Source organism: Fusarium pseudograminearum, chromosome 1, assembly GCF_000303195.2.
Source record: "Fusarium pseudograminearum CS3096 chromosome 1, whole genome shotgun sequence".
Lineage (NCBI taxonomy): Eukaryota > Fungi > Ascomycota > Sordariomycetes > Hypocreales > Nectriaceae > Fusarium > Fusarium pseudograminearum.
In genome coordinates, this window is record NC_031951.1 from 8,155,016 (window position 1) to 8,180,402 (window position 25,387).

General features: G+C 49.8%; 7 protein-coding genes across 7 annotated transcripts, besides 3 other annotated features; 4 read left to right on the forward strand and 3 right to left on the reverse strand.

Moving 5' to 3' along the window:
- Nucleotides 1–118: 118 nt before the first annotated feature.
- Nucleotides 119–3,239, reverse strand: FPSE_08631 (uncharacterized protein; the record flags this gene model as incomplete). The annotated part of the gene is made up of 2 exons (XM_009261749.1): nucleotides 119–531; nucleotides 584–3,239. 2 exons carry the CDS (start codon nucleotides 3,237–3,239, stop codon nucleotides 119–121), a joined length of 3,069 nt encoding a protein of 1,022 aa, XP_009260024.1.
- A 526-nt stretch (nucleotides 3,240–3,765) lies between these two features.
- FPSE_08632 (uncharacterized protein) lies at nucleotides 3,766–6,078 on the forward strand (the record flags this gene model as incomplete). The annotated part of the gene is made up of 1 exon (XM_009261750.1): nucleotides 3,766–6,078. The coding sequence occupies one exon, from the start codon at nucleotides 3,766–3,768 to the stop codon at nucleotides 6,076–6,078; it is 2,313 nt and encodes a 770-aa protein (XP_009260025.1).
- Nucleotides 4,545–4,604: a microsatellite.
- Nucleotides 4,681–4,724: a microsatellite.
- Nucleotides 6,079–6,301: 223 nt separating the features above from the next.
- FPSE_08633 (uncharacterized protein) lies at nucleotides 6,302–7,303 on the reverse strand (the record flags this gene model as incomplete). The annotated part of the gene is made up of 1 exon (XM_009261751.1): nucleotides 6,302–7,303. One exon carries the CDS (start codon nucleotides 7,301–7,303, stop codon nucleotides 6,302–6,304), a length of 1,002 nt encoding a protein of 333 aa, XP_009260026.1.
- Nucleotides 7,304–8,329: 1,026 nt separating this feature from the next.
- FPSE_08634 (uncharacterized protein) lies at nucleotides 8,330–10,494 on the forward strand (the record flags this gene model as incomplete). The annotated part of the gene is made up of 2 exons (XM_009261752.1): nucleotides 8,330–9,203; nucleotides 9,260–10,494. 2 exons carry the CDS (start codon nucleotides 8,330–8,332, stop codon nucleotides 10,492–10,494), a joined length of 2,109 nt encoding a protein of 702 aa, XP_009260027.1.
- A 2,021-nt stretch (nucleotides 10,495–12,515) lies between these two features.
- Nucleotides 12,516–14,400, forward strand: FPSE_08635 (uncharacterized protein; the record flags this gene model as incomplete). Its single annotated transcript, XM_009261753.1, has 12 exons — nucleotides 12,516–12,571; nucleotides 12,697–12,883; nucleotides 12,924–13,006; nucleotides 13,050–13,062; nucleotides 13,153–13,223; nucleotides 13,558–13,569; nucleotides 13,607–13,632; nucleotides 13,739–13,790; nucleotides 13,845–13,858; nucleotides 13,914–13,949; nucleotides 14,088–14,164; nucleotides 14,260–14,400. The coding sequence occupies 12 exons, from the start codon at nucleotides 12,516–12,518 to the stop codon at nucleotides 14,398–14,400; spliced, it is 768 nt and encodes a 255-aa protein (XP_009260028.1).
- Nucleotides 14,369–14,396: a microsatellite.
- Nucleotides 14,401–18,665: 4,265 nt separating the features above from the next.
- FPSE_08636 (uncharacterized protein) lies at nucleotides 18,666–21,092 on the forward strand (the record flags this gene model as incomplete). The annotated part of the gene is made up of 1 exon (XM_009261754.1): nucleotides 18,666–21,092. The coding sequence occupies one exon, from the start codon at nucleotides 18,666–18,668 to the stop codon at nucleotides 21,090–21,092; it is 2,427 nt and encodes an 808-aa protein (XP_009260029.1).
- A 1,842-nt stretch (nucleotides 21,093–22,934) lies between these two features.
- Nucleotides 22,935–24,380, reverse strand: FPSE_08637 (uncharacterized protein; the record flags this gene model as incomplete). Its single annotated transcript, XM_009261755.1, has 1 exon — nucleotides 22,935–24,380. One exon carries the CDS (start codon nucleotides 24,378–24,380, stop codon nucleotides 22,935–22,937), a length of 1,446 nt encoding a protein of 481 aa, XP_009260030.1.
- Nucleotides 24,381–25,387: the final 1,007 nt, after the last annotated feature.

The following is a 25,387-nucleotide window of genomic DNA, read 5'->3' on the forward strand; positions in this document are numbered from 1 at the left end:
ACACATCGCCCAACCCCAAAAATCTAACCAGGTTCCAAGCCGTCAGGTATCCGCCTCATCTCATGCATGATCAATTCATCCAAATCCCAGGTCGTTACTTCATCAAGTGTTTGTTTCCTCAAACATCTGTCATCTCCACATCATCACCGTCCGATAAGAGACTGTCAACGAGCGATTCTCTATCTTCCTTGGGAACCACCGTACCATCGCTGTCTTCGTCTTCCTCCTTGATACTTGGCTCATCTGTAATGGAGGTATCACCTTCAGCGGTCTGTCGGTCTGTGAGTATTGATGTACTTCTGCTAGCACGTCGATAGGTCGGCTGTTGTTGTTGTTCATCAAGAGCATTGACGATCTTGCCGAGACCGACGTGAATCTTGTACAGTTGGTTGCGGCTGGTAGCATCAGACAGCAAGCCCTCTTCAACGGCAATGCTGACCTCTTGGTAAGCCTCACGCAGCTTCTCCTTGCTTGATCCAGGTGAAACATAAAGCTTTCCAAGAAGCGAAGCGAGAATCTTCTTTTCCTCTCCTAGTAGTATATTAGCATGTATTCCTCTCGGTTGGTTTCTTTTTCAACTTACTTGTGATGTTGCCCTGCAACTTCTCCAGGATATCCATAGCAAGGTCAAGATGGACATCGCCATTCACCGCCTTCTTTTCAGTTTCTAGCAGTTCTGTAGGACTAAAGACCTTTCGAGGATCTGTCCAGTCTACTAAGCAAGCTCCTATCGTAGTCATGCTGACCATGTCCTCATCGACATCTACGTCGTCGTCCTCTAGGCTTTCGCGGACGTTGAAGAGAGCGTGAATTGCGTCAAGGGCAATGGATCGCATAAGCTCCTGGTTTTCTGCTCGAGAGAAACAGAAGACAGGCAAGAAGTAGTTGAGTGCTTGACGGACGGTCTGGTTGTGCGAAGACGCAGGGTCAAAGTAGGCGACCACGAGTGACTTGAGCAAGTCTTGGCATGCCTCTTCTTCGCTGACAATGCGCCCAAGCAAGAGCTTCGAAGCAGCCACGGTGGCGGCTGCTTGGACTTCAGGTGCTTTGTTGCCGCCCTTGACTGCCTTGACGTAAACCTTGAGTAGTCCAGGTGTAGAAGACAGGAGCTGAGCACCGTGAACATTGAGAATATCTGTTAGAATATGTAGAGCCGTGATCTGAAGCGCTGTATGACCCTTGCTGAAAAAGTGCATAAACAAGCTCAGGTTCTCATCGGCAAGTGAGCGATCCAGAAGGGCACAGAGACCAAGACAGACCAGACCTCGCTCACGCACGGGTGCCTCATGACTACGGACCGCTGGTACGACAAGATTGTTAAGCATTGCGACCAGGTCAGTGTTATCTTGAAGATTGCTCGAGACATGAGTAAGCATACACTGCACAATGTGCAGGCATTTCATGTTAACGACAATCTCTCTCACAGCCTTTTCTTGCGCTTCTTCTTCACTGATCTCAGGGCTACCTCCTCGCTTGCTCTTAGTCGGCGTGCTTGGGCCGCTAACCTCTGATCTAGCAGAATGGAAGCTATCCTCGGCATCATCTGGCGGAGGGTCATCCACAATGGTGTCGTGAACGTCAGCTACAGATTCGAGAACAATGCTGATGAACTCTCTCTCTCCAGCAGCATCTGGAGAACAGATGCCCTGAAGCACCTCGACAGCGAGCTTTGTAACTTCGTCTGGCAGATCAGGAATTGAGATAGCCTGTCGGAGCAAGGTGAACATCTTGCGTCGCCCAACCTCGTCAGAGTAATCGAGAGTCAGAGCGATTTGGAGCATTTGCTCAACGATGAACTCTTGCTCCACTGTATCTTCTTCCTCATCATCCTCGTCTGCTTCTGCTACTCTCTTAACAGCAGCAACCAGGACGTGAAGATAGCGTTCCAAAAAGAAAGCGAGCTTGGTGACTTCGGGCAGCTTTTCCTCTAGTAGATTCAAGTACTTGCCGTTGCCCTCAAGGCGACAAAATTCATTGAAGCTCCTTGCCATGAAGACGGACTCGGCAGACAGGGTTTCCCAAAAATTATCGTCGAACTCAACTGTTTCGCGGTAATCCGGGCGTCCCTCCCAAAAACCTTTCATCGCTTCCAAAGCAACACCATTTTCGACGCCAGTGTTGACCACGTCAATTCGCTCCAACAACTCGCAAAGGCCGTCAAAGTTGGGAGGTGCTGGCTCCGCAGCCGTTCCGTCTTCTGGGGGCGGTGCGCCCGCGCAATCCTCAATCCACCGCTCACGAAACAGACGGCTTGCGGCTTTTCGGACATTCTCATCTCTGTCGCGGATACCCCATCGCAGAAGCTTCTCTCGCATCTTAACGGATAAGTGACGGAAATCACCCAGAGCAGGGAGTAGTCGTGAATAAACAGCCCTTCGAGTCGCTGCATCCTGATCCCGTGCACGTTCGAGCAGAACTGACAGCGTTTCTGGCAGAATAGGGAGGTTGACCAGAAGCGATCTCCGCACATCGGCATTCGGGTCGTGTTGGAGAACTTCTAGAAGCTTTTCGAGTAGTCCAGTATCGTCATCGTCGCTATCATCCGAGTTGGTGCAGCCCTCGGTCTGGTTTCCTGCAAGGCGGCCAAGACCCAACACCGCTTGAGAGCGGACCATGGCCTCCTTGTCGCGGATCCTCTTAAGTAGTCCATGACGAAGTTTTTGAAAAAGATCATCATCTATCGCATCGAGTGAATTGATAATGTGCGAGATGAGCTGGGTTGATCTGAATCGCACCACCTTGTCTTTGGCGGTCAGGAGGGGGAGAATTGCCTCGAGAAGTTGCGCGATCAAACGGGTGCTGGGAGTCTCTGGCATGACACTAGCATCTTCATCGATATCTCCCAGTAGCTCATTATCCTTCGCGCTCGCATGCTGTAAGAATAAACCGGTAAACCTAATCGACTTCTCCCCAACGCTCTCTGATTTCTTGATGGGCATTATCTTGCCAACGCAGCGTATGAATTCGCGGTTGAATGCATCTTCGTCAAATTCATCAACCTGGGATTGATCGGGGTTTGTAGGTTCGTAAGCGCACGACTCATGGATCTTTCGCAGGTTCACGACGAGTTTTCGGTGTGTTGCTGTAGTTCTCTGTGCATCACGGAAGATAGCACAGACTTTGGTTCGTAACGCATTATCGGGGGTGTCTACTACTTCGGGCACCGAAGAGGCGCGAGAAGCCACTGAGGACCTCGCGACCGAGGTTCTTGATGAACGGGCGGCGGTTCTTGCTGGCATTTTGTTGTGTTGTTTTAGTCCATTGACTTGCAAAGGAAGAAGGGTTGATATCTAGTGGGTAGGTAGTAGGTAGAGACCAGGCAAGTTCGCATTGTTTGTTTACAAAATATCCCCTTTACGGCTTAGTTCACTTGAGGGACTGAGGGGCTGTTGTGGCGTTTGGTGAGAACAAAGACAGGCCCACCTCGTCGAGCAGACCTAGCTGGTGGATCAAAGACTGTAGGTAAACAGTTATAAAATATTCTACGATACTATCCAAAATATAGTCAAGTTGATACCGATTGTATTAGGGCAGCTTACAGTAGACAAAATAATAACAGATTTTATGCATTCAATTGATGTGTCTGGTAAGGTACGAGAAGATGGAGCATGACTATGTTATCCATACTCTCTCTACTAAGGTACCCTGGTAAGAGCTAATCGATAAGCGTTGTTTCCTTATCTAATTTTTTTTTTTCTTTGGTCGCAAAGTACAACAGCCATCTACTATTGAGCATTTTCAATTTTCGCACATTTGCACGACAAAATGGGCGCAACAAGCAACGATCGAAAGCGGCCTCACGCTACTGAGGAAATCGACCCCGCTTCCTTCGAAGACCGTGACAATGGCGACGTAAAGTCCAAGAAGAGAGCTCGAACTGAGGACCGTCGATCGCTCTTCGTTCGTTCGCTCCCCCCCGGTGCCACGAGCGAAAGCCTTACCGATTTCTTCTCTCAACATTACCCAGTCAAGCACGCCACTGTTGTTGTTGACCAAAAGACCAAGGAATCAAGGGGTTACGGTTTCGTGACCCTGGCCGACGCCGAAGACGCTGTGGAGGCCAAGAAGGCTCTGGACAAACAAGATTGGAACGGTCGTCGCATCCGCATCGATGTTGCCGAGCCAAGACAAAGAAACAACACCACTGGAGAGTTGCCTGCTCACAAGATCCGCAAGGAGGAGATTCAAAGACCCAACAAACTCATTATTCGAAATCTGCCTTGGAGTATCAAGAAAGCAGAGCAGCTAGAGCACCTCTTCCGAAGCTACGGAAAGGTCAAGTTTGCCGATCTGCCTCAAACAAAGGGCAAGCTCAAGGGTTTCGGATTTGTTACTCTCCGGGGAAGGCCGAACGCAGAACGCGCGTTGGAGGCTATCAATGGCAAGGAGATCGACGGCAGGACTCTGGCAGTTGATTGGGCCGTCGACAAGGACACCTGGGATAAGCAGCAGCAACCAGAGGAGGAAGACAAGAAGCAGAAGAAGGGAAGCAAGAAACAACCAGTTGAAGAAGATGACGATGACCAAACATCCTCAGAGGGAAGTGATGACGAGGACGAAGATGAGGAGGAGGATAAGGGTGACGATGTTGAGGGTGGTGCTGAGGTCAACCGAGACGATCAATTGGACGCCGATCTGAAGAACTTCTTCAAGAACCACATGGAGAACCTCGAAGACGAGGATGAGGATGAGGAAGACGAAGATGATGATGACGACGACGATGAGATCAGAAAGGAAGTCCAGGCGCTGGAACCCAAAAAGCTGATGACAGACAACTCCTCTACTGTCTTCGTTCGCAACCTACCATTCACGACTACAGACGAACAGCTCAAGGGCTTCTTTGGTCACTTTGGCAAGATTCGTTACGCTCGAGTGGTCATGGACAAGGTTACTGAAAAGCCTGCTGGTACCGGTTTCGTCTGCTTTATCGACGCCGACGAAGCCAAAAGCTGCATCAAGGGCGCTCCACGCACTCAAGCACCTGCCGCCACCGCTAAGACTTCAATCCTCCAAGATGAGAGTGCCGACCCGGATGGAAAGTACACCCTCGATGGTCGACTTCTCTCGGTTACACAGGCGGTCAACAAGCAAGAGGCCACCAGCCTTGCTGAAAACTCTCTCGCCAAGCGCAACGAAAAGGATAAGCGTAAGCTTTTCTTGCTGGGCGAGGGTGTTATCGACAAAAACAACCCCCTCTTCAACCTTCTTACAGAACCGGAGCATCGAATGCGACAGGCCAGTGCCGCTCAACGCAGGAAGCTTGTGCAGGGCAACCCCAGTCTTCACTTGAGTTTGACTCGACTTGCCCTACGTAACATTCCCCGCAATATGGAATCTAAAGATCTCAAGGAGCTTGCGCGAAAGGCTGTTGTCGGATTCGCCAGGGATGTCAAGGCTGGACTCCGACAACCCCTTTCAAAGGAGGAGAACGCCCGAGACGGAAAGGATGCCAAGGAGAAAGAGCACGAACGCAAGGCCAAGGGCAAGGGTATCATTCGTCAGGCAAAGATTGTTTTCGAGAGTGGACAGGGACAGAAGATGCAGGAGAAGGATGGTGGCAAGAGTCGTGGCTATGGTTTCATTGAATACACTTCGCACCATTGGGCGCTGATGGGACTTCGATATCTCAACGGTTTCCAGCTTGAGAACGAAGTGGGCAAGAAGCAAAGGCTCGTCGTTGAGTTCGCCATTGAGAACGCTCAGGTTATTCAGCGACGACGTGCCAACGAGGAGCGGTCTCGACAACTGAACCCAGAGCATAACAAGGGTGGCAAGACCGAGGCCCAGTTGAAGACTCTTGCTCAGCATACAAAGGACAACAAGAAGCGCGGACGCAACGACGATAGGGGCGACAGAGGTGGAAAGCCTGGGAGGGACGGAAGACCTGGTAGGGATGGACGACCTGGCAGAGATGGAAAGTCTGGCAAGTTTGGAAAGCCTGGAAGAGATGCACCCAGGAAGCAATCTGAGGAAGACGGCGGCCGAAAGCCCGAGACAGAAGCTGAGTTGAAGCACAGGTTGATTGCTCGAACAAGAGTTATGCGCAAGAAGAAGACTCTGAGCCGAGGCGGGAAATAAGTGTTAGCATTTCGATACCTCCTTAAAAGTGTTTACTATAAACATTCCACTATTTGGGATGTCGCAAAGATATCGGCATTGTTTCTGTTCAGAGATGCTATTCTTGAGACCGGGCTAGGCGTTAATCATATTGTCATCCTAATATTACATTCTACAAATTATACACTGTTGAGTTGAGAGCGAATCGTCGCCAGATAATAACCTATCCGCCTCACATAACTTCTTATTTCCAAAGCCAGCTTTTCTTGGTCTCCAGGCTCCCGTTTACCTTGAAGCCAGATTCTTGATTGTCTTTGCCTTGCTCTTCAATCTGATCATTCTCATTATCCTTTGGAGCTAGTCGCACCGTATAGTGGCTATGGCTTCCAATCTCGTTGCCATTCTCATCCAAGGTCTTGACCAGTGTCTTGGTATGTAGGTAACCAAACCGATCCACATGTTCATCCTTGGTAACAATCTGTTTCTCATCGCTTGCAGGCTTCTGCAGCTGTTTTCGCTCTTGGTTCAAGGGAGGAGCAGGGTTCTCATTGAGCATCTTCACAAAGGAATCCCACGCTGACTGACCGGTAGCAAAGGATGACTGGATGGCAGAGAATAGATCGTCAAAATGCTCAGGCTCTTGTCGTCTACTTCGGCCCTCATGCAGTTCATCGCGGAGGAGCTCGACATCGTGATGAGCTGGATTGTCTGGGTTGAAGCGGATCCTTTCTCTGTTTCGCTGCTGACTGCTTAATGCAACGTCTCGCTTATTGTCGTTGTGCTGTTGTTCGTGAGCGCTAAATGAGTCTTGACCCTCATCTTCGCCTAATACAGCCCGCCATACTGCATGAGCGCTGCGATCGAGCTCTTGGTGGAATCGTTCCCAATTGTTCTCGGCAGCAGACTTCATCAACCGGGTGGGCGTGGATTCTTCCATAAGACCCTGCGATCTCAACCTGCGTAGCCAGAAGTAGCCCGGCTCACCAGTCGGAAACATGGAACGCAGAAGTTTTCGTTGCTCATATCGAGACCTAATGTCTGGGAGCGGTTGTCCCTGGGACACTGCGAGGAGATCTTCAAATGCATCTTCGAATGTGAAGATAGAGGGGTCTATGTCGGATGGTGCATCGTTTGGTTTAGGCTGGGGCATATCGCGAAGCGCCAGTGGTGAATAAGACGAGTATGCGATAGCAGCCATGCCTCGTTCAGATGACCAACCGAAGCCAAGATCCAAAGGTGCCAACATGGTGGATATTCGGAGTTGTATGCAGTCGTGACTGAATAGAGTTAGACGCGAATCCTTTACTATTTGTAGCCCGGTTTATGTATCATCAGGTCATCCAAGAGGTGACACGGTTGCAGAATCACCTATTGCGCTGCACGTCAATGTGGGTTGAGCTTTGATTAAATAGATAAACGCGGCAAGCGATCATTGAAGAAAGTGCCAGAAAGTTTTTAACGTGACGTTGGTTGCGATTCCAGAACGTGAATTGAAAAAGCCATGTGACATGGCGTGGTAACTCGCATCTTGATTATGATGACGGAGCTGGTGGGTCACGGCGGGGATCAAGCCAGGAAGTGGTGCTCAGCGAATATCCGTATGCAAGAACGAAATAAGCAAGTCAGTTTATGTGATGTTAGAGTGGACTCTTGAGTTACTATTTCTTCTGACCTCAAACACGTACTGTAGACCCTCTGAAGAGACAAGTGGCGTCGATCAATACTAAAAACCCATTGGCTGTGTCGCTTAGTCAAAGACGTTGAATTAGTTGGCTCCAGCGGCTTGTGGCTGAACAAGTCTCAGGGTCTTTCTGCCTCGGGCGTCGAGATGCGAGATGACATCCTTAGAATGGAGCTCGCCAAGCCCGTGCCAACCGCCGCCAAAACTACATCACTCATTGACTCTACCTACCTCAGCAACTCTTTTTTTGAGACAATATTCTTACGAGTCCTGACAACTCGTCCCTAAATATCATCATAATTGCGATTCTGCCTTGTCCTATCTATCCGTCAGCGACGGCTGGTCATGTTCTGTTCCACACAGCTTTGTAAACACAATTCGCTGCCCCCATGATACTATCGATTCCTCTACCACGACGCCAATAACGCTTTGTCCATCCAAGCTCGGTCGGTCATCTTAATCGTATCGTCCATATTCGGCGACCGACCTTCCGGCTTTTCCGCAAGCCTCTAATTTTTTGCGCATGACCTACGATTTTTTGCCATCTGGAATACTCACGATACCCCTTCTACCACTGCTCTCTGCCTGACGATGCGGCATGCGGACGTCGAACCGCCATGGCCATCGATGGTGATCGATCCATGGGCGCAAAATAACTATAGCAACCCTTCGCATCACGGCGATTCTAGGAAACCCGGCGATAAAATACAGGAATGGTCTTCGCTTATTGGTATCGTCACAGCCATTGTGGGCAACGTTCTTATCGCTCTTGCGCTCAATGTCCAGAGATACGCCCACATCCGGCTGCATAAGCAACGGAATAGAAACCGAAGGAGAGCCAAGGAAGCTACGAAACATAACCAAAACGGAGACCACGGAGGATCATATGGTACTATCGGCGGAGATAGCAACGGAGCCGGATATCACAATGGCCATGGTGCAGATGAACAAAATCACGCCAACGGGAGTCGTGAGACAGACCCTTTGACTGGATCTTTCCACTCGGAAGCCTCCGAAAGCTCTGGCAGCAAGCAAGATGAAGACGACACATCAGCTTCGTACCTCAAATCTCCCTACTGGTGGCTCGGTCAAGTTCTTATCACGCTCGGAGAAATGGGCAACTTTTTGGCATACGGATTTGCTCCCGCCTCGATCGTCTCTCCGCTTGGTGTCGTTGCGTTGATATCAAACTGTATCATTGCGCCAGCCATGTTTCACGAAAAGTTTCGCCATCGCGACTTCTGGGGTGTGGTGATTGCCGTGGGTGGTGTAGTTACTGTTGTTTTGAGCGCAAAGCAAGAGGAGACCAAACTGAACCCTCATGACGTGTGGGATGCCATCACTACCTTGGCTTTTGAGATTTATCTGGCTGTGACCATATTTCTTATTATATGCCTCATGTGGGCAAGTCCCAGGTATGGGAAGCGCACAATTCTCATTGACCTGGGACTGGTCGGCTTGTTTGGTATGTTGCACGATATGAACATGTATATGGGAAATACTGACTCCAGGGTATTATAGGTGGTTACACTGCTCTTGCGACCAAGGGCGTATCTTCAATGTTGTCGTCCACTTTATGGCGTGCCTTTGCAACTCCTGTCACATATGTTCTCATCGCGATCCTTCTTGGTACGGCTATTATGCAAATTCGTTACGTCAACAGGGCTCTGCAACGATTCGACTCGACACAGGTCATCCCGATCCAGTTCGTCATGTTTACGCTTTGTGTGATTATTGGCAGCGCCGTCCTCTATCGCGACTTTGAGCGCACAAACACCGAGCAGGCGGCCAAATTTGTTGGAGGCTGTTTACTCACCTTTTTTGGCGTCTTCCTCATTACTAGCGGACGTGAGCAGAGCCATGATGATGACGAAGTTCTGTCAGAGGCCGGCGATTTTGAGGACACTATTGGTCTTGCCAATCAGGATGGTAACGGTGCGTCAAATTACCAAGATGTTCAAGGGTTTTCTACTCCCAAGTCGCAATCACGGCGATCTAGTCATCTTTCCAATTTGAACCTCTCTGACGCACACAGAGCCTTGGTAGCAGTTGTCACACCGCAACACGAAAACATTGTTCCATCGGCCAAGGTTATGAATTCGCAAAGGTCCCCGGGTCAGGAGACTCTAGCTTCTGGTTTTCCTTGGAATGACTATGGGGGCCCTTCAACACCACCAGGACGAGGCGTTAGGGCGTACTCGACTGATTCGGTTCTTGTAGCGCCAGGAGCTACGTCTGCAGGAGCGTTTGCTTCTCACCCAACGACACCAATGAGAGAGCCTATGGCGAGTGACGGATCACTTCTTCCCCGCGCACTTGCTAGCCCTACAAAACCCAGTGGTCCTGGGAGCCGATCCAGAACTTTTATCTCCCCCTCTCCCCTCTCCTCGACAGTCACAGCCGTAGTCAAGGATGCTTTTCTGCGGGCGTCCGATGATCCTCGTGTGCGCCAGTCCTCAATGCGCCGTATACGTTCCACCATCCGTGCCGGGCTGTTCTTTAACGAAGACGGTGAGAACGCAGATGCCGAAAACACTGCCCAATCAAACATCTTATCTACGAGCGCGGCGGTTCCAGCGTCAGTTGAAAATCTACCCAGCACTCTAGAGGAAGACGAGGGGCCCACAGCGGAGGGCGATCAGACGCGTCGAAGATCGCGAAGTGTGAGCGACACATTAGGCGACTTCTTTGGCGTCAAGCGCAAAAAGCGCTATGACAGCTATTTCGCAGGCGACGTAGAAGATGGGACCTTGTGAGGAGCCGCCCCCAGTCGCGATCATGTAGATCTTGAGAGAGGGCACCGAGAAGTTTAATAATGCATCAAGCATCTAATAGTTATGTGTATTCACATCGCGGCGTTGGCTAGCAAACTGCACTTCTTGTTGGCACCAGAGTCATTTCATTATCCTGGCTTCGAGCGTTGGCGTTTGGGTCTTAGAGTAGGGGGATAAGATAAGCTCGTTTTCTGGGTACGACATATACATATTCAGTAGCATCGCATCTGCTTCACGTTCAGGACGGACTCGGTGACTAGTCTTGATTCCTCTCGGTGACTATTCTTTTCTCCTCTCGGTGTACAAATCCGTGGAGAGGACAAGGGTGTTGGATAGCCTCAGTGGCATTGATAGCGGGCCTTGTCTTTTCGCCCTGCTGTTAATCGTGAGCCATGTTACCTTTTTCTTCAACTTTTGTGGTGTCGGCTGTATTGGCTATTGGAGGGCTAGTCCTGAAACGAAACAGTCGGATGTTGTCTTTGTCGATCGTGATGAAGATGTGACAAGTGCCGTAATTGGCTGGAAAGGTAGAACTCGCTTCCGCGTTGCATTGACAGATACCCATCCTTACGATAAGACTCCCAGACAGCGGAATCAGTACCCTGCTTCAGCTTCGCTTGGTGCTTTTTCAAAATAGCAGCGGAGCTTTATGCCTAATAAATGAATAGTAAAACAAATTTATGCATACTGCCGCAACATATCACCAATACACAACTGACGTATAGGTATAACCAACCGGTTGCCTTTAGTATAGGCTGTGTGACTTTGCGTATGACAAACAGGTGGCCATTCGACGAATAGTGTCTCTCGGAGTGGCATAACAAGTGTCGGAACCGTCATTGTTAAGTCCAAGCCACGAGAAAGCAAAGCCCCCTTTCACATTTAGGCTGGCAGGGAAGCCGTTGTATTCTCCGAGGCTATTTCGTCTTTATACGGATAGGATCTGCCGTCGTTGCCATTGCCCTGGACCAAGGAACCCATGCTAAAAGCTAGTGTCGCGAGCTTGTGAACCATGGGGTTTGAACGGCAAAACCGGATCTGCCTTTCATATTGAACTCAATTGATAATAGATGGAATAACAAACTCTCGAGACATGTGGCTGGCGACAGCTTTGACTATGCAGTGATCTGAGTTTTCGAATCAAGGTAGGGAGAGCCAACTTACAAGCATAGGCAATCAAGAAGAATGACTGTTCATTTACCGACAGGTAGGTAGCGTTGATGCCATGCAACATGGCCAGTTAGACCGGCCAGCTTTGAGGCCCAGATCCATGGCTTTCGAGGGCCAGGGAAGAAGACCAAATCCCTGACCTTGACATTTTTTTTTTATGGAGGAGGAGACGGCGCACAATTTGAGTTCAGGAACAGCTAACCTAAAGTTTGACGTGTGAACGGACTTTAGGTCAAGAGGAATTTCTTGTCGCATCCAACGCTTCTTGCCAAGCTGGCCGACGTTGCAGAAGGATGGCCGAGATGCGTTTTCAATATTACATTACATTGGAGTGCGTTCAGAAGCGAATGGCGATCGTACTGGCAAACACAATCGCCCCGAGGCAAACAAATGAAGCCGAAAACCCCCAGGAACGGAAGACGAGAAGTGGTTCCCCGGCGCTAGAGGTCCAGCAAGAGAACTGACAAGGCCCGTTTAGCGGCGGGAAGGAAGGCCCAGAGGGCCGAGGAGACGACGGACAGAAGCAACAACCCACAGCATTGGCAGCATTGCCCTAGACTGCAAGGGTTTGGAGAGGCTCAACATCCGAAGAGAACTCACGGGTTTTTGCTCTGACTGGCTGGTACGACATCGCGTCCAGATTCTGGGTCGCGGGAAACTCTGCATTCAAACCCTGAGCATTGTATCGGTCGGCCCCCGCAAAGAGAGGTAGGTACAGTAGAGATCGGCTATGCTGTTCCGTACAGTATAACAGGACGTAGGTACGAGCCAAGGTTTGCCGATTGAGGATAATGCTTGTTTATTTTGTTCGCGGGGCTTTTCGTTGTCCCACCATGCATTCGCTTGCTCTGCACATGGAGACTCTGTATCGTATTGACTGTGATGCGCAGTGTGTCAAGGTGAAGCCTCGGCAAGAAGGGTACTACCTAGGTACTATATCCACGAGCCGCCTTTGCCTTGACTTTTACCTAGTCTAGGTAGGTGCTCTGGGCAATGCGACACTTGTTGTAACAGTCACAGCGTAGCCGTAGCCGTAGCCTACCTACCTGCTTACAACTGCTGCAAGCCCCGAGAGTTCACACGCATATGCGCATGGGAAACTAGGATAGCAATGTCACACCGACTTACTTTGCAGTTCTGGTTTGTCAGGTCAGGGGGACGCATGAAATTCGGTGTCGTACAATCCGTGGTTGCATATTCCGTATGTGTGTGTAGCTGACCTACTGACGTATCGGGAAAAGAAAAGAAAGGATGAATGTCAAGTCAGAGAGGCACAGCAGAGCACGACAGCGGACAGCGGACAGCGGGCGGACGGGACAGCCCTGTAGGCTGTAGATAAGTCGTACGTACATACTGTACGTATCTAGCCGGGCTGAAGATGTACGTGTGCGGTGCAGTACGGTACGGGAACAAGTGTTGTGCTTGAAACCGAGCCCAAGTTTGTGGGTGACCGTTGTGAAAGTATGACAGGGGATCCACAATGTTGGGTTCGGGGTTCCATTCTGGTATGACAGACCGGCTGCCCTACTTGCCCTACTGTAGTAAGCAAGTACAGGGGAGTTTTCGATGCGATGCGATGCCGTAAAAGCCAAGCCATCCACTGGGCACGCGTCCAGGCAGGGATCGGGTGCAGTTGCACTGGGTGTATGTCGACAGCTTGAGGCCAGTCAGTCTACTTGCACCGATTGGCTACTTTACTAAGCATGTAGATGTACCTATGATGGACAGCCTGTAGAGAACTACCTACCTAACTGCCCGTTACTACTATGTAGTAGTAGGTAGGTAGCTGGGTTAGCAAGCATTGCCTATTCCAGTCAATACAGCAGCAGAACCTGTACTTTCAAAAGCAAATTTTCATTTGTTGAACAAGTACAGTTACGGTATCAGGTAGGTATTAACCAGCATCAACACACTGCATCATTAGAAAATCCTCGAGGGACATGTTCCTTCGTAAGCATGTCTCCCCATCAGTGCATATCCAATTTACGGGTCATCAGCATCAGCTAGATCCTGAATGCTACTCCAGCACCAACACACTGCACTGCATGTCTACCAGGTACTATGTTGGTAGCTATACGTGCGCGCTGCGAGGGCATTAACCAGTTGGGGTAGGTAGAAGGGATCAGCAGAAAAGAACTCGCGCAATCTCCCCCGCGTTGCAGATTCTACATACTAGGTAGGTACCGACAGATAGAGCAAGTAAAATACTTGGACGCTTCATCCATCAGCAGTCCCAGGTCCCTGGTCTGTACTTTACAAGGTCCAATGTGAGTGATGGCCAAAGCAGTAAAGCTCCCGTCCTGTCTGTGAGCGAATTCGACAATCTCACCAACCATGGCTGGATCGACCTACTCTGTTAGGCAAGGCACTGGAACGACTTGACATTTGACACGACGATCCTATAGCACTTCTGTTATTATGGATGATGCTGTTGGGTTCAACGGGCGGCCAGTCATCGGCTAAATTGGAGGCTGCATATGGTGTAAGTGGCGTTGGTCTGCCCTGATCATCAATAGACTAATGCAGGTCAACATGTAATCTCAAGCAACTAATAATCATGGACGTCAGTCAACACAGGACCTGGGACTGGCAGCCTGGCAGCCTGGGCACTCAGTTGCATCATTTCCTCTCGACTGGTTGCTAGCTGAATTCGAGGGACTTTTTGAGATTGCACGTCCAAAAGAGTCTACTACTACTACTACTACTACTACTACGTAATTAACGCCAACAAGGAGATGCCCGCCGCACAAAGATACGGTAAAAAAAGAAGAAAGAGAGTCAGAGATGTCAGAAAATTTACTACAGGGATGAACTGTTCTACAACTGAATGTATGTGCTTTTTCATACGGGCCTAATCAATATCTGTCTGTCAATATGCCTACATACAGTGCCTACAGGCGACTCAAGGGTAGGCCTGCTAGAACATCAGCAGTCAGCTGTAGAGGGAAGGAACGAGTGGGTTTTACGAGGGAGAAGGAGCACACAGACCAGCCTGACCACGTTTTTGACGTCTCCCACAGATAGATTAATTAATGATTCCACCTGCTGCATCGCATCGACATATCTTTATCTACGACAAACACTTTGACAGCAATCCCCATGATGCGTCTGGTCTGGTAACTCGTCACATTTGCACTCCAGCAAAACATGAAACCAAATCGCAACCATGGTACGAATGGGGAGAAATAGAACCTTCCATAGCGGCTTCTGGCGCCACCTGGCGTTCTGCTAACTGTCTCAAGTCCAGCCTTAGCGTCTCTGCCCATCAAGCCACCGGGGTCAGTGGCGGCAACCATCCGCCTAGCCTAGGGCAATGTTATTATTACTGCTGCTGCTGTTCTTAGCTCCCCATCCAACAGCTGCTGGTGGAGATTCGTACCGACTACCATACCATGGCGCAGGGGCAAGCCCCCCCCGTTCCTGGATCCATCAAAACCAAACCGAACCAAAAAGCCATCGTGACACAGACAGGAAAGGACACCGATGCCATATTGCTGTAGATACCTACTTGTACACGACTCAAGCAAGAGCAACCCGAGAGAACTATACCGAAACACCACCTAACTTCTGTTACACGCACCGAGCCCAAGCTTTCGTGGTACAGAAGGACCGGCATTTTCACTTTTTTCACTCTACCCTACGCTACCTTAGGTACCCCTGACCGCCAACCCCAATGAGCAAGAAACCCAATCCCGGCACTGGCGCTAATACTGCACGTCGCTGCAGGGCCTTGTGCCTTTACCAGGGGATGCTACCAGAAAACTTTACTCCTCCACAAGCTGGAGGGAGGTACGAGAAATAACCAAGCGAAGAAGTGGTCGAAGTTCCAATAACCTGATTAACTAATTTCGTCTCCTCCAAATCAACTCTTCCAACGCCAGGTCCGTCGTTGACCCTCTCTCTTAGACCGGTCTCCTAGACCGGAACTGTGCCTTGTCTGCTATTGGAGAGACAAGAGGGTCGCGGCAATAGCCCGAAGAGGATACACCGCGTCTGTTTCGACATCAAGCTTTTCCTCAGTCACATATTCGCTCATCCAGTTGTCCTCCGCGTCATCCACGAGACGATCTTTACCCACCAGCCCTGGTTTTCGGAGACTGAACTGAACCTACTTGCAAAGCCCACTACGCACGCGTCATCCCACATCAGGGAGCATGTCCCAGTACAGCGGGTAAGATTTTATACAACCAAGCAATTGCGTATACGGAGTATCCGTACGCTTTCTTCTTACACGGGTTGTTTTTGTTGCTGCTGTGCTGGCTGGTCTATCCTCTTGGGCACAAGCACAAGTAAAAGCTCGAGCTGAACGCTCAGGCTGGTTGCTACGCCGTCTGTGTGCCACAACCGAGCCAATATGGCACATGCCAAACAAGGTTTAGCTTCTGAAGCTATTCCTGACTTCTTCTGAGCTTCTGCTTTCTTGGGGCTAGTGAAATGTCTTCATTGGAACCTCATCCCCTTAGATACCCAACGTCGAGGAACAGTCCATGCGTGCTCTACCAGATTCTTGAACCAAGGACGAATAAACATGAGACGCCACCAAAATTTGTTTCAGCCTTGGTCGACAATCCAGAGAATGAGCTACGCATTTCCCCATCTCGATAGCTTCATGTTCAGGTGTTAGTTGATCGACACCCAAGCGAGCCTCCAATCTACAAAGATGTTGGTCTCAAAAACACACTACGACATTAAACAGCTGCCCTGCCAAACAGATACGGCACGTTGCTGGGCCGATTGTGATAGCCATGGCTGAGTTGTGTCTTTAATTAGACTACTACTGGATCTCAAAATGATGTACCACCACGAGGTCAGGAGAAGATGAAGCAATCTGCAGATGTGGTCATGGCTTGAGCTTGGCCACGGTCTGTATCATCCTCGCCGTCCCCGACGCTAAAACGAACCATGGGAGATTTAGTGGGTTTCCAGAGCATGCAACGCCGGACGCGTTTCTCTACTGCCATGACCCGCAAAAAAGGTCTTGGGCTAGCGCGTCCTCCAACGTGTTGCACACAAGCTCAGTCAGTTCGATGAAGCTCCTGAGAGACGAACGGTGCGTGGCTAGTTACATACGTAGCTTCGTTTTTGCAGTCTCGAAATTATTCATCGGACATCTCGGAGACCAGCAGTTGGTATGAGACGGAGATGGCACATCATGAATCAGCACCAAGAAGCTACCGAAGTGAAGCAAAGCACGACTGGGGAAGCACAAGCTATTGTGTCCAATTCTCCAAATAATTTATACGGAAGTGCAACGGGGCGTACGGTTGGTTTGCCAAGATCCTTGCAGCTTCATCGAACTCTCGTCTCCCATCCGTAGCATATCTTTGGACTCTGTGTGTAATTTCAAACTTTCATTATATTTATCCTAATCAATGTAAGTGATCGAACATTCTGGCACCAAGGGAGCTAGACCGAGCATTAGAGAGTTACTGACTCATAAAGTAATTGGTCGTCACCACTACTCACGTCAATGAGCAAGTAATGCACGTAACCTGCGATGTGGATTCACTCACCAACCTAAGGAAACCAAGTGGCTACGGCTTTGTTCCTGCATGTTTCTGGAGCTGTTTCCTACCGGCTGCTAAAAAAGACTAGAGCCAACAAAGAATGGACGTGCTCTCTTGGAACCACTCGGTCTGAGGCCAGCTCTGGCCCTGCCAGACCTGTAACACAGGTATTGTGAGATTCTACCAAGTCTTCAAAATAGAAACAGATGCTAGAACAAACGACATCGAAACGAAACCCACACGTCGATCATATCGGCGGTCTTCGGTCATCAATAGTCTCGCGTTCATAACGTCCTGTTTGACTTGCTAATATACTCAAGCGCATTCATTACGGCCCACCCGCATTCAATAGCTTGCCAGTGCAAGCTACGTGTGTGTGTGTTATCATTTAGCCCTACTACGGACGCCTCTTGCTCTGGTCTTGTTCTTGGTGAAAAGCTATTGGAAAGCAAACATAGAGTACCCATTGTTACTACTGCATGTTATCGAACCATTGCAGTAGTAACTAAAGCATGAATGAGTATCAAGCATGGAGCCTCCCTTGCTTGCTCTTCGTTGCTTCTGCCAGTGAAAATTCTCTTCACATCGTGATGACCCGACTGGACTGGGTTGACTGACCGACCCTCTCGTGCGTTTTCGCCTTTATTTGCGCTGCTCGGAGTTCAATTAGGGTTTTCTTGTGTTGTTTCTTGATGTCTCAACCTGACATATCGGCCACCAAGATACTGAATAGTAAAACAAGGCGCGCCCACTTGGTTGTCCCTGAGCGCGATAATCAACGTCCAAGGTGTCCCAATCGCACCACCACGGACCTCATGTCGCCCTACAGCGAGCCGAGCATCGTCTGAGGTTACGGTTACGTTTACTATGTACGGCAAGGGGGACTTGCACAGTACGCATTGCGGTACCAGCACTCAACTCTGCCTGATCGAAACATCCTTGCACAGCACAACAGGGCCTTGCAGCGAAGGAAAACCCCCAGATTCCCGGGGCTTGTGTCCGTCGAGACGGGCCAGGGACAACCCACCCCAACCCACTCGGGGCCTTGTCGAGGGTCCCCCCTTACCACCGCCCTAGTCTTCCTTAGCCCCAGTTCCTAGGGCCTGTCTAATCTTTGGGCAGGGTACGACTTGCCTTGCCCCAAGATTGCATCAATCTCTCGCTCCCAGACAATCTTATATGTACATTGTCTTGCATCCATCCGCGTCGTTATTTCTATTCTATCTCGCCTTGTTTCCCATTGACCTTTCCCACCCCTCGTTCCGGTACTTGCTTGAAACCTTATATACATACCTGTCTCATTGTATCTGTCTCTCATTAGGTTTCGTCTCACTTGCTTCATTCCTTATTGGCTTCGACATAGCAACACATACATAACACCAACAACAAATTACGGAATAGGTCAACTTAGCCAGTCATTGTTTACATACAGGGCACACTTCGACGTCGCCCTCCTTTAGGAGGCATTGAGTTATAATGTGGGCCGCAAATATGCCTTACTATTCAGAATACCAGTCAGACCGTTCCAGGCGCGATACTCAAGCAAAACTGAGCCCGCAGGCCAACAGTGGTGCCGATATGACTAGTTATTACGATGTATCTCCTCCAGCATCCCAATCACCTCTCGATCTCGATGAGTACTTGGTACCAGCTGTTGAAGGTCCTCCATCTCCCGAAAGAATACGTCAATTGAGCAAGCAGATGAAACATGCGTCTCATCTCAACCGCGGCCAACGCACTGCATCCACTGGATCCTCGATACTTATGACTGGTGAGCGTGGATGGGAGCAGGGTTTCGAAAACATGAGCATCACCCGGCACTCATCCCAACGATCCACAACTACCAGCGGAAGTTCCTCCCGAGACCGACCCGACAGTGTCCAGGTATTGGGCAAGAACATATTTCATCGCCGTGCAAAGTCAAGCAAGTCAGGTCGCCGCCGTGAGAGCAGTGCTCAAAGCTCAGCAGCAAGCTCAATTTACTCAACTGAAGTGGGCAGTGAAACCTCCTTGGCCACTTTCAAAGACGCCATCATGCCGACCATCTTTGCTCGCCGGAAGTCTTCTCGAGATGACGTCGCCCTCCAAAAGAAGCTTCAAATCTCTGGACCCTTCAACTTCCAGCATGTGACACACACTCCCCGCGACCAAGCGAACAACTCGGCCTCGCGCACTCCCGCACAGGAGCTGCGCATGCCCAACTTCTCGGCTTCCACGGAGCATGTCCCTGAACCTCAGGTATCACCCCGTAGTGCAAGAGCCTCTGCCCTTCCAAGACGTTATATCAAGCAGGCTAGATCTCAGGAGCAGCTTCGTACCAGCCCGCCTCGTCCAATCCGACCCCCGAGATCTCCCCCTATTGAGGAGCTTCACTCTCCTACATTGGGTGCTCCTATTCCGCCCCCGAGAAGCTCCAGCCGACAGCCAAGAGAAAGCGACTCTCTTGCAATGACGGGCCGGGACCGTCCTCTGACAAGCGGCGGCTTCCGACACCCTCGACCTTTCAGCCCCAAAGACACAATGGAACGAGCCTCAGCAGTGCCTCAAGGGTTTGGTGTTGTCATGGACCAGGAACCATTGCCAGTAGACGACCATCGCTTCTCGCATGCTATAACTACCCCTGACGATGCCGCCTGGCCACTCCCCGCAACCACAAACTATGAGCCACCGTTGCCAGATGTTCCAGAGGAGGAGGAGATGATGCGCTCGCCGAAAAACACTACCAGCACAAGGTCGTCGCTTCGTGCTAGTCAGTCTGTTCCTCTGCTGAGGGGACCCCAGGGCTCAGAGAACGCTGCCGCCCAACGTAGTGCTGGACATTACAAGGGTAGTGTAGGTCACATCCCCTCCATCAGGGAGAGCTGGGAAGACGACATCGACTACTGTTACGAGCACGAAGCCGATGCCAACTTCGAATACGAATGGGAGAGGCCATCAATGGACACTGGACGAGAGACAGCACCTGGGTTCCGTCTCGACATGTTCGGAGATGATGAGCTGAGGGAGTTGCCGTCGGTTGGCACAGCTGAGTCGTCTCCCGGTATGCTTTCCGCATCCCGTTTTGATATGCCGGCTCTAAGCCCTGCTAGTCACGCTTCTCCCGAGAGCACCTCCGAGACTGCCTCCCCAAACATGGGTGTCGCAGTGACCAACAACTTTTCGCTCCCTCGTGGAGAAAAGGGTCGTCGCCCTCCTCAGCTCAACCATACTCGAAATGACTCACGCGCCTCTAGCTTCAGGGAGTCGTACGGCTTTACCTTGTCGCCTTCACTCCTTATTCCTGGCGACTACCACCAGCAAATGCTCCTCAACGAGACTGAGAAGCAGAGCTACCTGTGCGAGGATGAATTGGTCCACGGTATCGTCGACCATGATCACATCTATGAGAATGCTAGCAACGCTGCCAGTCACAACTCTCTCCAACTGTCTAACCAACGTGCCAGTACCTCTACCACTGCCACCAACTCCACTTCCCTTTCCGACTCTACTGGCGAACGCCATGTTTCTACCAACTCCACTTGGACCAACCTTACCCGTCTCACAAGCAGCACATCGCTCAATAAGTGGGTTGAGCAAAACGATGGTGTTCGCGAATCTTTGATCATCAAGTCTCATGATGACAGCGAAGAGGAAGACACCACCCCTCCCGCCTCTATTGAGAAGGACACTGTCCCTGAGCTTACCCCCTTCCCTTCTGTACCCGTTAGCAAGAAGCCTCACCACAAGAGCCATGCAAGCGAGTCCATCGTCAGGGAGGAGGTCCCCGTCAACAAGTCGGTTGAGGCCATCAAGACCCGACGTCCTCGTGCCAGGACAACAAGTCTCAGCGCGCAGGCACCTCCCGTCGGGCAATATGCTCTTTTCCCCCGCACATATGCCAAGGGTAGTGGCGATCGTATCTAGATACTTTCTCCTACCTGCATCTCTTCACGTTTTGACCTCAACCTCCAGAGGTCCATTTCCTTTGCTATCTCTTCGCCTTCTACATATTTCTTTTGCATGCGCGCTACGAGTCGCTTTCGCACTCTTGTATACACAACAACAACATCATCACATTTGTCTTTTTGGGTCAACCATCGCATGGTCGGAATTTCTTTTGTATGGATTCGAACTTGGCTGTGAAAGGCAATCTACTTTCTTGGGGCTTTGGCCCCATTGTCTGGCTTTAATGCCTTGACTTTCTCGCTTTCGCCTTTCAGCTCATTCCAAGGCGCACTTTTTTTTTGGTTTTGCAAATGCATTGGAGCGGTACTCAAAAAGCTAGACAAAGCATTGGGTGTGTTTTCTTTTTATCTGCTTTCTTCCTCTCTTTCATCATTTTTTTTTTACTACACAATGGCAACTGGGAGTTGGCCAAACACAATTGGGCCAGTTAAGAAAAAATACCTGGCTTACATTGGGAAACAACAAACTGGATAGGGTGTCCAGCTATGACGAGTGATGATGGATTTATGAACTTTTAGACAAAACTAGCGACAAAGAAGCAAGCTATCCTGTACAATACAAGGCAACATGGCCTATTTATATAACTCTGCAAAGGGCGCTAGAAGTGAGACATCTGCTACCGTATACGTTAGACTCTATTTATACTAAAATAACTTTACAAAATCAACCCATTTTATCAACGTCCCATATGCTGAACTCGCTTGACTACTTGATTCGTTTAGGTAAATTACTATTACGTATTTAATTGTCGGATGTGTCATAATCACGCTGCGCTATGCTTGTTGTCTGACATCCGATATATCATGCTACAATACTTGTGAGCCACGACCCGAGGGTGTGAACATACCACACGCAATGCCATCGACTCATACCAAATAAACATAAGAGGTCTGGCTCGCGTCTTCGTGTCTGGATCATAATCAGACGTTGAAATCGACTAAGCAAGGAAAATTTCGTATGTTTTATCACAAAATAAAGTAATAAGAATTTCAAACCGCAATCAAATGTCTATTATATTCATATGGCCATGATAAGGCAACCCTTCCAAAGATAATACCGATAGTCCATAGTGAAGTCCACCATATATTGTCTCTTCGCTTTCATAAACCATTTCCATATCCCCTCATTGCGTCTCCATTGTGCATTGTAGAATCCTGAACCGCAATTTCCATGTGTGAAATGTGAAGAGGCTCATCATGAAACCATGAAGGAAACCAAAGTAGAAACAGATGCATTAATATAAGGACAAAGTATAACAGGGCATCTATGCAGTATGTCTCGACCTAAAACTCTATGTTCTTTTCTTTCGTTGAGGCTTTTGAATAGTGTGAGTTGATGTGAAGGGAAGAAAGGTACGGGCGGGAGGTCGTGAAGAGAGGAAGCATAAAGACAGGATGGCGAAGTATAAGTATATAAGAGTATATAAGGAAGAACAAAGAAAGGGAGACAGGCAAGCATATAGAGAGTGAGCCAAAGTCCCAATATTTTCTGGGTGATCATGAACATCAAAAGCCTCGAGCTAGAATATGATGGACAAGTTAATGGACCGGCTGCGGATAATATATGAATAGGGTGCGATGGATCATTGATTCATCGTCATGATGAAACCGAGGTTTGAAAAAGGGATTGTATCAAATGGGAATCAAAGCAATGCAACGAAAGGGAACAAGTTGGACGCAAAATGTAATGCTTAGGAACAGGAATGGGAGCCCACATTCGAGAGCATATTGCCACGAGCAATCTGTTTACCTGAAATTTATTCTGCATCCAACTCTTTCTTATCCAAAATGCCGATCTGAGTTATGGATTTTCGTCTTCATCTTCGTCGCCTGTTTTCGCCTCTTTCTTGATAACGTCGGACTCGACAGAACTCTCCTGACCAGACGCACTCATATTTTCGGACCCCGATCCTTTGAGTTTTCGTATATTGCCGTGAAGCTCAAGGTTCTCAAGTTCCAGCTGGTTTCGCTCACGCTCTAGTGCTTCGATATGCCTGCGAGCCATTTCAAGCACCTCGCCCTTACTGACTCGTCGGTCAAGATCGTTCGCCTGTTCGGATTCTTTGTCCACGTTCCCATTGCCACCTCCATTATTACCGTGTCGTATTTGTTCGGGTAGGGCATGTAGGAGCGATTCAAATTGGGCGTTGAGTCGGTTTCGATATTGTTTTTCAACAAGATTATGCGATGCTCGGGTTCGACGGTCTTCGGCTGTGTCGTTTGGTTTATCTAGAGTATTCTTGGAAGTTCTAGAGGCGCTTCGGAGCTTGCTTTGTCGGCTCGAAGCTGTCGAGGCTGCGGACGTCATTGAGGCAGATTTGGAGGCGAGACTGGCACGGCTCTGTTGGGATGTAGAACTTGGACTTGCAGCATCAGAAACAGAATGAGCGGTGCCACCTGTACTGCTACTCCTTGCTCCCTGAGAAGCATCTGAGAGCTTGCGACGCTCTTTCTTTTGCCGCCTTGCTCGAGCGGACTTTCGTGGCCGGGTAACAGGGGCCAAATTTTCGCCGCCTGCGGGCTCGTTTATCTCAGCCCAAGGATTGCTCGAGACATGATGCGAGGGAGTCCGCACTTTTGGAGTGCTCGCACCATGACCTAGGGAGTCATCCCATTGGCTTGGGACTTCTCCCTCGAAGTGGGCAGTGCTTGGATGTATGCTTGACGGGGAAACAATGTGGTGTTCGTAGTGGAACGAGTTTGGATTTGTGGATGAATGTTCCAGATGCGTTGGGTGCCCAGATACATCCATATGACCTGGAACCTCGAAATTAAACTGATTTGCGTTTAGGTGCAGATTTGGAGGGACATGGTACATGTTCCAACCTAACGACATGGGACCTGATGATGCAGGAGGGAGATGACTTGCAAACCCAGTGGGTGGCAAACCCGCTGAACTCTGTGCTGAATGAGCTCCGTGCCTCTGAATTTCGTGGGCGTGCTCTTGCTCATGGGGAGCTCCATGTGAGAGATGTGATGGGTGAGATGGCGCGTGTAAGTCGAGGTCGAGGTCGAGGTTGAGGGGAGCTCGTGACTGGGCACGTGATGACTCATGTACCGTTCCCGCTCCTGTCCCTGGAACCGGCAGTTGCATTCCGAGTACCGGTAAAGCTGGCGGGTGATTCGCATGGCGGTGGGTCTCGATTTCGGTCGATTCTGGCCGCAGCGGCGTGTTGCGACTGGTACGATTCGGCGATGAAATGGGCTGTTGATGCGGGAATTGGCCGGGTGGCGCCGGCGCTATCATCTACTCCAACGGAAACGCCAAACGTTAGACTTTGATCAATTCAATTCGGTTCAACTCAATTTTCTCTTCTTCCTCATCCACTTCTTCCACCTCGAGAGAGATTGCCATCTTTTCAGCTGCTCTTCGCCACTCTTTCCATCAGAGAAATATCTGCAAAGAGATTGGCTCCATCTGAACCGTACATCTTTCTGTGGTACCATGGCATGTCGCAACAATGAGCCATAGCGCAATTGCTTATGCCATTTTTTTTAGGCGAGCCCGAGTCAGACCAGAGCAGAGATGGACGCCAGTGCGATCGAGATCCAGCCACTGGCCCGATGTCCTGTGTGGTGTTGACATGTCTCAGTTGATTTGCAGCCAATGCACCATGTCATTGAGCACTGGCCTCGACGGTACAATCTCGAGCTAGTGATACTTACCTCTTCACAATGAGCTCACATCGTAAAAGGGGACAGCAAAACTTTTTCACCCCAACAAACATCACTAATCAACGTACCTCTGGCTCTTCTATGAGAAAGTCATAAAATGACTGGTCTCCAGCATGATCCCCTGCCATAGTAAGGATTCGAATCAGTGGCTGCAGTAGGATCTGGGGTGCTGGTCGTCTCTGGAGTATTCGTTCGGCTCTTGCGTTAGATGTCTAGCGTTGCGGGTATCGATGGGAGGTGCCACTTTGGCAGCAACTTATTGTCGCTTGAGTATGAGGATTTGGATGGTATCGGATACCATGAGCGACTGGGCTTCGATCTGTGAACGTCTTGATAAACAGCTTCTGCTGAGCCACTCACCCTGGGCCCTACGGCCGGAACCGCGCTTCACCACCAAGGCTGGTGATTTAAAGGGACCCGAAGTGCTTATACGACAATTGGAAGCCGCAGATTTCGACGTCACCGGAGCCTGCTCGATAGTTCTAGCGCCACCGCGCCGATTCTCAGGCAGTTGGTAGTCTGGACAATGGAGGGGCCGTTCTGTGCCGTGGTCTCGTGCTTCCGCCGAACACAAGATAA